General features: G+C 36.0%; 1 protein-coding gene across 1 annotated transcript in view; it reads right to left on the bottom strand.

Moving 5' to 3' along the window:
* CCDC141 (coiled-coil domain containing 141) overlaps window positions 1–14,064 on the bottom strand; it is a 248,914-nt gene that overhangs the window by 95,534 nt on the left and 139,316 nt on the right. The window contains exon 8 of the mRNA XM_074302989.1: window positions 1,307–1,479. Within this exon, the coding sequence (XP_074159090.1) occupies window positions 1,307–1,479 (173 nt within the window). The remainder of the gene's footprint in view (window positions 1–1,306; window positions 1,480–14,064) is intronic.

The raw sequence follows: 14,064 nt of genomic DNA, 5'->3' as shown, positions 1-14,064 counted from the left end.
TTCTGGGAAAACAAATGATGGGGGAAGGAGGAGATGACTTTCCTGGATTTGTGATATTGTAGAGCAGAAAATAATACCAGAAGCATATCAAGTCAATCAGGGAAGTAATGAATAGTAAGGTGAAACTGGTTTTAAGAATAATGAAAAATTATTGATAATGACCTTGTTTATACATCACTTTCATTTTCAAAAATATACCTCCTCTTTTTCCCATGCAAAATCCTGCCAGTCCACTTACATATAATTATTTTAAATGTACCAGAAATCTAATGTTGAAGTTCAAATTGCACTAAGACTTTTGGGATACTATATATGTGCTCTATTCACTAATAGATTGTAAATTCCATAAGGATCATAGCATTCTTCTATTATTCGACACAATGCATGGTAAACACTTAGCTAGACTGAATTATTTTTATGATTTCTTCATATACAGATATATAATTTATTCTATAATTATTTTCCTACCTTCTTACAATTTCTTTATATTATAAATTTTTATAATTTCCCTTAGATTGATGAAATTAGACCTTTTCTTCCAAATCTTCTTTGTACTTGGATATGTTTCTGGTGACCTACTTTTGTGAAGAGTAATAGATAATTCCAAAAACCATGAATTTTGGTTTCTGCTCCTTCCTCCACCTCACCTCTCCCAAATTCCTGTAAACATTCACTATGGAAGTATTGATTGGACCTAATGAGAAAATTCTGCTATAGCCCTAAGTATAGAAAAAGTATGAAGAAAAGTCTTTAAAAAGACTTCAAAACACTTTTAAAAGAACCCAAGTGGGGCATATACCAAGTTGGCATATATTATATACATTAGTGGAAAGAAATTTGGATTTGGAGCCAAAGATTTTGGATTCTGCTCTGTTCTACCTGGATATACCTGGATGTAACTCCCAGCCTCAGTGTCCTTACATATCAAATTAGGGAATTAGCCTCGACTATCTCTAAAATCTCTTAAGATTCTTAATCTTTAAAGTGAAATCACTAAATCTACAATATGAAGAATTACCCAGTGCTGTTCTATTTCCATGTATTCTGTCCCCTCTCAGAGACTCTTCATGAGACATCTCTAGTATTGACAGCAGCCTGCAGGTTCCCAGGCTGGCTTCCAGCCCAGATGAGATGTACTGTTCCCAGAAATGGAGCTGACCAAACTTAAATAGAATCTTTTTAAGCCATATCATTATGCAGCAAAACATCCGAAATGTACAAAATCACACCAGATTATGTTTTTTAGCAGGTCTGTAAAAGCTGTAAAAAAGCCTGTCATATTGAGGAAGAAGTAGGCTTGACTCACCTGCAGGAATCTCCTTGGCTGATTAAGGCTTGTCCCTTTTGCAAAGCAACCTCCGTGCAGTCTTTAATTTCTCTGTGTAATTCCTCATGCCTCACTGCCAAGACAGGCAGGCTTAAACCCTCAGATTTAAGGAGCTTAAGGCAAGCCTCAACTCTTCCAAGTATATCAAATGCCTGCCAGAGAAAACATACTTTCAGTTTCAGCATTGCTAATTTAAAATCTACATAGACCATGTACATACAAAACAATCTGCCCATAAATTTATTAGTTTGATCACAACTTCACACAGTAATATTGCTTTGAAAAGAAATTTAATCACTTTCAAAGAAGCATCCAGCAGTCTCAGAGATAATGGCCTTAGATTTGGACTTCAAAGATGGATGTCCAAGTAAAAGAACTTGCTTCTTTTGTAGACCTAAAGCTATAGTAATATAAGGCAAACATACAGATTGATAGAAATGGACCAGGATGGGAAGGTTCTCGTGAGTACTTTTGCACCTTTTAGATGGTACACATAAAATGCATCAGTGAGTAAGGAATTCATTTATATTGGTAGTAACCAAGCAACTCTAGACTGAATAGTACCCTTGTGGTCTGAAAAGAGTTAATGGCACTTTCCAAACTTGAAAACTCTCTCAGTAAGATTTATAAAAGGAAACCGTCAGATTAATTCCATTTTGAACCTAAAACAAAATAGGAGAAAATTCAGTTCAGTGAATAACACATTAATTTTGTTGTGCATATTTAGGCACTGGGGAATGTTTCAGGTATTACTTTTGGTTTTGAGTTTTCTACAAATTACTTCCCAGTGCAACCTAATTAACATTGCCTACAAATAACCTATTTTAAATGTTACATATTTTCTTAGTGCATGAATGAAAGTTCAGGTCAAAGCCCTTTCTAACTACATTTCTAACTACATTCCTGGTTTTTCTCGATTCCTTGAACAAAATTATTTTTAATTGACTATAATAACAGTTTTTTACATACTTGAGAGAAGTCAATGAGCATCTAATAAGCTTATTGTGCCAGGCACTATGCTGAGTCCTTAGAGATGCCCCCCCAAAATGGGGGGAAGCAGTCATAAAATACAACTTTGCCCTCAAGAAGTTTATGTTCTAATGGAGAAGGCAATTTGCAAACTATGGATTAAATTGAGATAAAAGCAAGGTAAATTAGCAAGCCACTTTATACGAAGGGTTTAGTTACTGCAGGTGTAGGGAGGAAGTGATTTGAATTTAACCTTGAATGAAATCAGAGGAATTAAAAGGCAGAGAAGTGGGGGGGGGGGAAACAGAACATGCCAGGCAATTGTGTGGGGGGAGTTTAGAAAGAGAAGAAGGGGATAGTCAGGCAGAGGAAATGATATAGGGAGGGGGGTACAGCTTCTAAGAGAAATACAGCAGTAATCCTAAAGTCTCTTAACATTGTCTGTCAAGGATTCTCAAGTCTTCTGGCCTTAGGATCACATTGCAAACATTTCTGATTGTCAGATAAATTATCTACCAGTCAATGATAACCAAGTTCCAGAGAATAGTGAATAGACCACTCCTCAATTCTACCTCTGGGCCATAAAATTAGCATATCAATGATATGAAGAACTGGATCTTTCAGTCTTTTCCTATAAATTTGTCTTCTTGATCCTGGTTCTTTGATAAATCCTTTTGGAGCTTAGCCCACTTCAATTGGCATTACAATTACAAGGTTGGGACCAACCTTTTGGGGTCTCCTTCTGAACCTGAACATTTGAGGGCCCACACAGGAAAAGTATGTCCTCCCCTGGCTTCTTCCCCTCCTTGTCAAGGTAAGCCCCCCATTTTCTTCTCTCTTAATCCTGTAGGTAGGACACCCCAAGCAATTGGGAGGCTTGCCTGGGTCATCTTGAACTCCATTGTCAGCAAATTTTCCTTGACTGGGGATACCCAGACTTGGAAATTCTTGCAATTTTGGCAAAGTTCCTAGGGAACCTTTGCCAACTTTTCATCTTCTCTGGGACACCAGAGGAAATGAGATGCTATAGGATGACTTATGGCAAAGAAATTTTATGGCTTTTGGGAAAGATCGGACAGTCCTCTTCCATGTCATTTTTGTTGGTGGCTGTGTCTCTATGCAGAATGTGATTGGCATCTTTGTTCTATAAGCTAGATTTTATTACTGGAAAGATTTAAAATATATCCAGCAAGAAAAACAAACAAACAAACAAACTTCTATGCTATAGTTAGAATGCGGGAAGCATTTCTTAACATCCTTGACTCCCACCTTAATAGGGGAAAACACCTGACTTTTTTCTGTAGACCTCAATTCTAGCTAAGCTCGGAGTCATAGAAACAAAGTTAACTAATTAAAATTATAGAACTGCTAAAATAATATCTTTAGCAGATTCTTAAGGTTTTAAGGGTAATGATTAAGGAGTTTGGCAACAATCATTTTAAGATTGCAAGAAAAAAATCCTGAAACATTGGGGATAATTCTAAGAATTTACTCCATTCTGAAAGAAGGGAGTGAAAAATGAAAAAGAAAAATGAGGTAAATATAAACTTTTTGCTATCTGGTCTGTACTTCCCTTCTGCTCCATTGGGAAAGCACCTCAGAAGGCATTAAGGGACCCTCTCCACAACCCTGATAACTCAGCATGCTGTACTCCTTCGGAGTCCTGAGTTGTGGGGATTGCTAAGAAGATCAATATACCCCAAATCCTTCTCTTTGCCCCTCTCATCTCAGATCAGACTAAGAAAACAGAAAGCTAAAGAACTGTGGGGAAACTCAAATTCTGTACCACCTGTAGAGATGGGGCAAGCAGAAACAGCCATGGGGACCCTACAGAACTTTGCCCAAACACCTCTCCAACTCAGCTTGGGGGAGTGGGTATGGAATGGGGGTAAGGCCCCATGGTCAGCATTCCCTGAACCCTGACACCTGAAACTATCATCAAAGGGAAATCCTGAGGCCAGCCACTCCAGCCTGCAGCAGGTTCGGTCCAGCAACTGCCCTGGAAAAATCTGGGTGCTCCTGGCAGCACCCAGCATGGAAGTGTGAAGTGAGAAAGTCAGTCAGCCTCTGCATTTGCCAAGCCCAACATTCTCTGTTTCAGTTGCAGAAATGTATTAGCTATGTAATTTATAGTAAACTATTTTATCTCGACCCAGTTTTCTACTTTGTAAAGAGAAATAATGATTGTTGTTGTGAAGATCACATGATTGTAAAAGTGCTTAGCATAAAACAAATGCTATATGAATGTTAACTGTTTTATTGGATATAATTGTTTCATATTCGATAACTTTATATGGGTTTTTAGATGTGAACAACATATAAGGTCATTGTTGAGGTAAATCATTTGTGTGTGTGTGTGTGTGTGTGTGTGTGTGTGTGTGTGTGTGTGTGTGTGTGTATAAAGTAATTTGGAAGCAAATTCAACCAAATTAAGCAAAACTAAATTAAGGTTTCCCCAGGACTAGGAGGATAGTGCATAGAGGAAAGAGAATCCCTTTCTCTTTCTTCCTCCTTCCCTCCTTCTCTGACTGCAGCAGGGATACCTGGACAAAGAGGTGAGAGGGAGAGAAAAAATACACTGAGCTTAGTGAAATTTGTCATTTGAGATATGATAGCAAAAACAGTTTTAAAGGAGCTCTAATCAAAGGCCACTAAGGGATATGTAAATTGTAATCTATTTATAATAATTGTGTTAACAGAAGATTTAAGAATTGAGGACTGTAGGAAAACAGAAAATAGTTTCTGCTACTTTAAAATTTTGGGTAACAAACAGCCTGCTTTTGAGTTATCGAGAGTCAGACTTCTGAAGACCCTGTTAGTTAAAATTGGCATTTTAACCCTTTCCTGGCTCACAAAAGAGAAATGGTTTGTGTAAATTGGAAAATAACCAAATGAAATTGAGTTTGTCTGGAACATTTAAGTAGAATTTAGGGAATTTCATGAACTAAAGTTAAATCAATTTTAAAATCTGTTTTATTGGGGCACTTAAGTGGCACAGTGGATAGCATCAGCTCCAAAGTCAGGAGGACATGTGTTCGAATCTGGTCTCAGACACTTAACACTTCCTAGCTGTATGATACTGGGCAAGTCACTTAACCCCAATTGCCTCAACAAAAAACAACCAAAAAAAAAAAAAAAAACTACACACAAGTAAAATCTGTTCTATTTCAATTTCAAGAATTCTCTCTTTTTTTTCCTCCCTAAAATAAAAGGGAAACTTGGTTAAGGGAATAGAAACTTTCCCTGAGATCTTCTAAAACTAAAACTAGTTGGGGACAGAATAAAGCTGAACAACTAAGAGAAGAGAAAGTGTATTTACCCTTGCTAATCCTGTTTTATAATGCTTTGCAAATGTGATTTAGGAAATTGGGTATTTTCACCTTTGCTAGAAAGTTAAAAGGAAATTACAGCTAAGACTATTTGGCTATTAGGAAAATTCTAAAATTGTTAACTAAGAGTTAATGTCATCATGTTAAACCTAAAAATCGATAATTACTGTGTGTGGAATAAGAGGGATAAGGTGAAAGCCTTATCAATTCACCTCCAAGTATGAGGTGGGCAACACTTTTTCCTCCTTCACAGAATGGGGAGAGGTATCAAACAGCACAGCCCATGAAACACTAAGAATAGTTAGGAAGGGCAACAGCAAGCTCAGCCTCTTCCCTGTGGTCTCTGTCAACCCCCCTTAATTTGAAAGCTTTCCAGTTTTTTTTTTGACATCATCAGAGTAAACAAAGTCATCAGCCCTGAAAAAAGAGTCCTTTTAGGATATAAAGTTCCTAAATAAGAAATGTTTTTATTAAGAATCTATAATCTGTTTAATGATTGATCTTTTGTATCAGGATGAGTTTAAACATATAAAACATGTTAAACAAAATCTCCCATGTATGTGAGTCCTTTTAAAAATAATGTATCTAGCCCTAAAATGTGATCAGTAGAATTTGCTCATAGAGATAAAATCTCTTGGAACTGTAACTGACTTTTTGAATTTGGGAAAGATTGCTTAATGAATCATTAAGTCAGTAACCCACCATTAGAAAAAAATGCCATTTACTTAAACGGCTGCCTGAACTGTCATATGTGCACATCTTATCTGGGCAAGACCTGTCAGGACAACCTTAATCTCCTCTCAAGAGTGGATCTTTCTGACAGAATTTTCTCAGTTCTGTTTCTTTGTTTCTCATCTGCTTATTTCTTATTATTCCCTCCTGCTTATAACATTTCTCTTATGTTTTGTAAAAGAAACCAGAAGGAGAATGGAAACAGGTCAAAGGAAACAGGCTTGCAGATTCAGCTGTCCATGATGTTTGCCTCTGATCATGGCACCTTTAATTCCTCAACTCCCTGACTCCTATCCTCCCTCACATAGCTCCCAGGAACAAGTTCTTGCTTAAAAAAAAGTGTGTGGGGGGGGTTATATCCTTTCTCCTTCTGAGTTGTTTCAAACATCTTCAGGCCAACTTTTAATTTCAGAGGCCATCATCTCCAAAATATGCAGAGAATTGACTTTAATTTGTAAGAAATCAAGCCATTCTCCAATTGATAAATGGTCAAGGATATGAATAGACAATTTTCAGATGATGAAATTAAAACTATATCCACTCATATGAAAGAGTGTTCCAAATCACTATTGATCAGAGAAATGCAAATTAAGACAACTCTGAGATACCACTACACACCTGTCAGATTGGCTAAGATAACAGGAACAAATCATGATGAATGTTGGAGGGGCTGTGGGAAAACTGGGACACTGATGCATTGTTGGTGGAGTTGTGAAAGAATCCAACCATTCTGGAGAGCAATTTGGAACTATGCCCAAAAAGTTATCAAACTGTGCATACCCTTTGACCCAGCAGTGCTACTACTGGGCTTATATCCCAAGGAAATACTAAAGAAGGGAAAGGGACCTGTGTGTGCCAAAATGTTTGTGGCAGCTCTTTTCATAGTGGCTAGAAACTGGAAGGAAAATGAATGGATGCCCATCAATTGGAGAATGGTTGGGTAAATTATGGTATATGAAGGTTATGGAATATTATTGTACTGTAAGAAATGACCAGCAGGATGAATACAGAGAGGTTTAGAGAGACTTACATCAACTGATGCTAAGTGAAACGAGCAGAACCAGAAAATCATTATACACTTCAACAATGATACTGTACGAGGATGTATTCTGATGGAAGTGGATATCTTCAACATAGAGAAGAGCTAATCCAATTCCAATTGATCAATGATGGACAGAATCAGCTACATCCAGAAAAGGAACACTGGGAAATGAGTGTAAACTGTGAACATTGTTTTGTTTTGTTTTGTTTTGTTTCTCTTCCCAGATTATTTTTAGCTTCCAAATATAATCCTTCCTTTGCAACAACAACAACAAAATTCGGTTCTGCACATATATATTGTACCTAGGATATACTATAAGATATTTAATATGTATGGGAATGCCTGCCATCTAGGGGAGGGGGTGGAGGGAAGGAGGGGAAAAACTCAGAACAGAAGGGAGTATAAGGGATAATGTTGTAAAAAAAATTTACCTATGCATATGTACTGTCAAAAAATGTTATAATTATAAAAATTAATAAAAAACAAAATTTAAAAAAATTTTGAACTCTTAAAAAAAAAAATTCAGAGGCCAGTCAGTGAAAATTTCTCTATGGCCTACACCAAGCTACTCACTTGGGGAAAAAATATTCTGTAATCCCTTGTGAAACCTATTTTCACAGGTCACAATCTAGGAGAAATAATTAACAGGTCTATCAGGCCTGCCCAGTTTGTGCCCAAGTAATCCTGAAAGAGCTGTTAAGCCCCTCATCCTGAAGCCCATCTGGAAGAGGGGTACATAGACAGGGATGGATTGGCAGATAGATTTTATGCATAGGACCCCCTCATAGGGGCTTCAAATTGCTTTTTTTCTTGTTGACACCTTCACTGGTTGGTTAAAAGTCTTTCCTTATAAGACTGAAAAGGCTCAGAGTTTTTGCTAAAAGAGAACATACCCACTTAAGGTTAATTATTATTTCCACTTTGCATGTCATCCTCTTTACTCAATGCTTAATGCCTTTTAAACATTATGGTGTTTGCACCCTAAGCCACCTGAGCACTCTTTTCACTGTATAAGGACACTCTTTTACCTATTGCCTCTATTCCTTTGAGGAAACAAAAGCAGGGATTTTGGGGAAATGTTCTTTGGTATTTATCTTAGGAAAATCTGTCTAGATGTGAGATGTGAGCCATTGATGATAGCCTCATCTACCCCACCTAGTCTGTTCCTAGTAATGTACATATTAACTCCACTTTAATTATTTTTTTACTCATCTGTGTCTCCTGCATTTCTAATCTGCTTGTAAGAGTTGTTTCTTCCAGATTCTAAGCCATGCAATTCCAACTACTTGGTCAACCTGAAAATTACCTGCACCTAATTTTGACTCTCAGCACTCTCTGGATGCTGTTGCTGCCACTTTCAAGTCACTTGTCTTCTCTCCCTAGTCTGGACCTCATTAGGCAGGGCCAACTCTATGACTCTTATCAGCCTGAAACAGCTCCAGAAGATGCGACCTTCATCCCTTTGTCCCAAATGAATTTGGGGTTCAAACTGCTTGAGAGGAGAATGAAAAGGGTATAGCTTCTAAGGGAAATGTAGCAGTAATCTTAAGGTCTCCTATCCTTAGAGTGCTATTGTTATAACAATGTGTCTATCAATGAAATTAAAGTCTTCTGACCTTAGGATAGTCCTATAAACATTGCCTACTGTCTGATAAATAATCTGCTGGTCAGTGATAATCAAGTTCCTAAAACAATAGTGAATTAATAGACTACTTCTCAAACCTATCTGTAAGTCATAAAATTAGCATATAAATAACATGAAGCTCTGGTCTCTCTAATTTTGTCCTATAAATTTATCTTCTTTCTCCTCATTGTTTGCTAAATCCTTTTGGAACTTAGCTTCTATTTGTGTTATAATTACAATAAATTTTTCCCCTTGACTTGGAAATGGGTTCAAGCCTGCAAATTTGTTTTGAGATACCTCGTGACATCAGTCTGTGACCCCAAACTTTTGGGGTCTCCTTCTGAACTGCAATAATAGGAAATAGAGCTTCTTGTTGGAGGAACTTAGTAAGCAGTCCAGTGTTGCTAAAATAGAACATGTGGAAAAGAGGAAGGCATAAGAAGGCTGGGAAAGTAGAAAAGGCCATGTTATGAAGATCATTAAAAGTCAAAGGAGTTTATATCTGATCCTGGAGGTAGTAAAAGGAGCTCAATAAACCTCAAAGAAGTCTCAGAGATTTCTTAACTTTAGAAAAATGACCTTTGGCAGCTGAGTGGAGGGTAGATTAAAGTAGAAAGAGACTTGATGCAGGGAAGTCAATTAGAAGTTTAGTCCCTAGGAGAGAGGACATAAGACTGTATCAGTGGAGTGAAGGGAATACACAGGAAAGATATTGTAAAGATAGAAACAGCAAGATTTGAAAACAGATTGCATATGTAAGGTGACAAGAATTGAGGGTGATGGTAAGATTGTGAGCCTAGGTGATTGAAAGGATAATAGCATCCTAGACAGTAATAGGGATGTTTAGAAGAGGGGAAAAGTTTGGTAGTGGAAAGATAATTGGTTCTGTTTTAGAAATGTCAAGCTTGAGATGCCTATGGTACATTCAAATTCAAGATCTCTGAAGGGCAATGTGGAACAGGAATTTAAGAGGAAGATTAAGATTGAATAAATGCATTTAGGAATCATCTGCCTAAAAATGATAATTGAATCCATAGGAGCTGTTGAGGTTACTAAGAAAAAGAGTATATGACCAGAGAAAAGATAGAGACCAAGCAGAGACTGATTATGACCTGGACGAAGAACTGGCAAAGATAGAAGAAGGGTGGCTATACAGGAAGAGAACCAGAAGACAAAAGACCTAGGAAAAGAGAGGGCATCCAGGAAGCGATCAGTGCACAGAGAAATCAAGAAGAATCAAATAAGAGAAAAGGCTTTAGCTTTGGCAATTAAGAGAACATTCATAACTTTGGAAAGGGAAACTTCAGGTAAATCATAGGAAAGGAGCCAGATTGCAACAACAACACCAACAAAACTTTAAGAGAGAGTGAAAGGAAAGAAAATGGACCAAATGTAGATGGCTTTTTCCAAGAGTTTGATAGGAAAGGGAGGAAAAATATGGGAACATGGCTAGCAGAAAGAGTAGGATGGAATGAGGTTTTTTTTTTGTTTGTTTGTTTTTTAAGGCTGGGAAGATATGGATAAATTTGTAAAATCAGGAAGGGAGACAATTCTTCCTCTGAGGAAACAAAATGTACATAATTTTATAGAATTTAGATTTCAGATTTAGAAAGAAATTATAATATCAAGTTATGTTCAATCCATTGCAACATAGTGCTAATGCATTTGTGAGGTGTTGGGATGTGAAAAAAATCCTTAAACTTTTCTCAGGTTTCTTGTCTTACAAATGAAGGCCTAAAATTATATCTTCCAAATATCTTAAGGTTTTTTTTAAGAGTTCTATGCCTAAAATGTAGAGGTGTGCTGGTAAATGTTTAGCAACAAAGAGGTGGGGGGCAAGGAGAAAGAAGCATGTACTCAGGATATTCTTTTAAATTTAATCTGCATTATTAGCATTTTCTCCATCATTTTCTTAAGCCTAGACAATCATCAAAAATAATAAATCAAACTCTGATAGATTTTCTGATTTCTGGGATGTAAATACTTGTACTAAAAATTTAACCATGGTTCTTGAAGCCAGATGGACTTGGGTCCAGTACATTTTTGCAAAAAAATAAATAAATAAATAATTAAACAAAACAAAACACATAGTTAATTAGTAGCAGATTCTCTTGGATTTCAACCCAGAGCTCATTCTACTGTACCCCATTTAGTTTTTTTTAGAACTTCCAAATTAGAAATATTAGAATTTTCAATTTGCAAAGTCATTCCCCTAGTAGTGACTCACATTGCTATGTATGAATTTTCCATATCGCCATCATTTTTTGCATCTCATGTGAATTTTCTTCCCTAGTCCCATTCTTTCATAATGTTCTCTGTCATAACAAACATTTCCCTACACAAAGATACACGCTTCTCTCCCCCTCAAAAAAAAAAAAAAAATGACAGTGAATCAGCAATGATTAAGAACAACTAAGAAACAACTTGATTTTAAAGATAAAGCCCTGACTTTCCAAGACAAGATTAGCCTCTTAAGACAGGGGTTCTCTAGTTTTTATATATCATAGAATCTTTTGGTAATTTGCTGAAGCCTATGGCCCCTTTGTTATAAGCAATATTTTAAAGACATGAAATAAAACAAATACAAATGATATCAAAGGTTAATGAAAAGATATAATAATTTTTTTTCCATCTAAGTTCATGGACTCCCTGAAAACCATCCATAGATCCAAGCTTAATAACTCTTGACTTATGAGAATATAAGAATATTTTAAGGATTTTCCTTCAACGAGTTGCTTTTGTAAATGAAAAAGGGTATAAGCAGGAAAGGGTTTAAAAAGTATCTTACCAAGCAGTCAAGAGTATTTATTAATTGCCAATTATGTACCAAGCACTCTAAACGAAAGATATCAAATCTAAAATTAAATAGTCCCTAATATCAATAAGGTTCCATTTTACCAAGGAAGTCAATATATATACACACAACCATGTGCACAATATATGTAAAATAAACATAAGGTAATTTGGTGAATGGGAGCACTAACAGTAGAGAAGCCAGGAAATAATTGATATTGGAGATAACAAGCTGAGTTTTTAAGGAAAATCTCAATTCTAAGAAATGGAGTGGAAAAAAGAATACATTTTAGTAACTAGGCAGAACCTATACAAAAACATGGAGATGAAAGATAGAATGTTATAAGAGAAACAGAAAGAAAACCAGTTTGATTGGAAGAGTTCATGCAAGGGAGTATTTTATAATGATAAAGAAAGGTTAATTGGATCTTATGACTTATAAGAATTTTTCTTGAAGAAAGGAGCTTGCAAAGAGCCTGCATAATCCCCAAATTAGATTTTTAAAATACTTGAATATTTACAACTTGAAATTTTTCTCTATTTTTCCCAAATGGCCAAGAATTTTAAATGTATTTATATAAAAACTAAAAACCTTAATAAACTTATGACCAAAGATTAATGCATCATTATATTTTTTTAAATGAGGGAAGAAAAATGGTGGTTTCAAAGAATAAACAATTATTGAGTGACTACTCAGTTATTGATAGGTTAGATTCTTCAAAGTTTACAAAGATAAATAAGACATTGTCTCTACTTCCAAAGAGCTTATTTCCCTAATATTATGCAGCATAGAAGTAGCCACTTGATTTCCTGACTCCAAGTTTAAGCTTCCACTCATAAATTCCACTCCTCTTCCCAGAAGTGGCACCATAAATGGTAAATAGACAATTCAGAGCCTGAAGGCTCAGAGGGAAAAAAAAATTTTCCTCAAAACATATTTGATTTCCCTCAACTAATATCAGCCTGCAAGGAGTTTCTGTAAGTTGGAAAAGGAGAGTCTCAGAAGCTTTCTCTTCAAGCCATTGAACAGTTCTTATAGATTTTTTTGCCCAAAGGGCAAATGTGTACTGGGCCCTTTCTCTACCTGGAGAAAGCCAAGTTCCACAGGTAGCAAGTTTTAAAAGAATATAAAGTCTGGGATCCTGTCCTCCCTATTTAATTTCTTAAACATTTATTTCCCTATTTGAAGTGACTTAAAATGCTGTTTTCTAAATCATCATAAATGTAAATAGTAACAATCACATCAGTCCCTTCCCCCCCCTCAGATTTCCTAAATTTTGTTTACATTTTGCATCAAATCCAAAGGACAGTCTTCCTATTTCATATCTCTCAAAATAATTCAGTTACAAATAAGTCCAGTAAAATTTAAGTTCCTAAAGAGCACTAATTTTTTTTTAATTTCTATCCTGTATCCTTATCACCTAGCACAGATTCTTTCATAGTACAGGAGCTTAATACATTTTTGTTGTTATTCACATATCATCTCATAATCCATTTGAATTCCATTCCACCTCTCTTCTTACAAAACAGGACTCTTCCTTCAAAACATTCCTAAATCACTCTTACTTTTTCATGAAAATAACTGGATAAATGAACTAAGCAAAGATTTGCTGAAACATTCAAGCATAAGATAGAGAGGTGCCCAACAAAAAATACCATTCTTCCTCACTAATCCTTAGCAAATATAGGACTGAGCCCTTATCATAGTCATAAGGAATCTGATATTCTAGAATAAGTTGGGAAGGAATAGCTTAGGTTATTTACAGCAATAAGAGTATTGAGTTCCACACTTAAATGCCTATGGGAATTTTAGGTAGTCTTTTTCTATCCCTTGTCTCCAAAGGCCACGGATTGTAGGTCATATCAAATCCTTTGACTAGATTGTAGATTGTAGGCTTAAAGGAATATATAAAAATCTCCCCTTCCCATTATTCCATCCCCAGTTGTATTCTAGAACTTCGTAACTATCCCAGATATATTTTTTTAATTATTCTGCTCCATTAGCCTGAGATGCAGAAGGAAGGAAACTGGTTGCTTTTAGAAGGCAGAGGAGGCTTGGCTTTCCTTCTGTAAGAAACTAATAAAGATCTGTTCTTTTCCTTGTTAAGTTGCAGATCTAGGACAGTCTGTACCAAATCATCGCTACAGATGGTATCTTTACACGAACACATTTATTTCTTTAAAGCACTTCAAAGGGATTCATTATTTAAGTAAGAAATGGAGTCCAGCATAGCTATGGTATCATGTA

The sequence above is a fragment of the Sminthopsis crassicaudata genome, chromosome 3 (assembly GCF_048593235.1).
Source record: "Sminthopsis crassicaudata isolate SCR6 chromosome 3, ASM4859323v1, whole genome shotgun sequence".
In the NCBI taxonomy this organism is placed as follows: Eukaryota; Metazoa; Chordata; class Mammalia; order Dasyuromorphia; family Dasyuridae; genus Sminthopsis; species Sminthopsis crassicaudata.
This window is presented reverse-complemented; position numbering and strand designations above follow the sequence as displayed.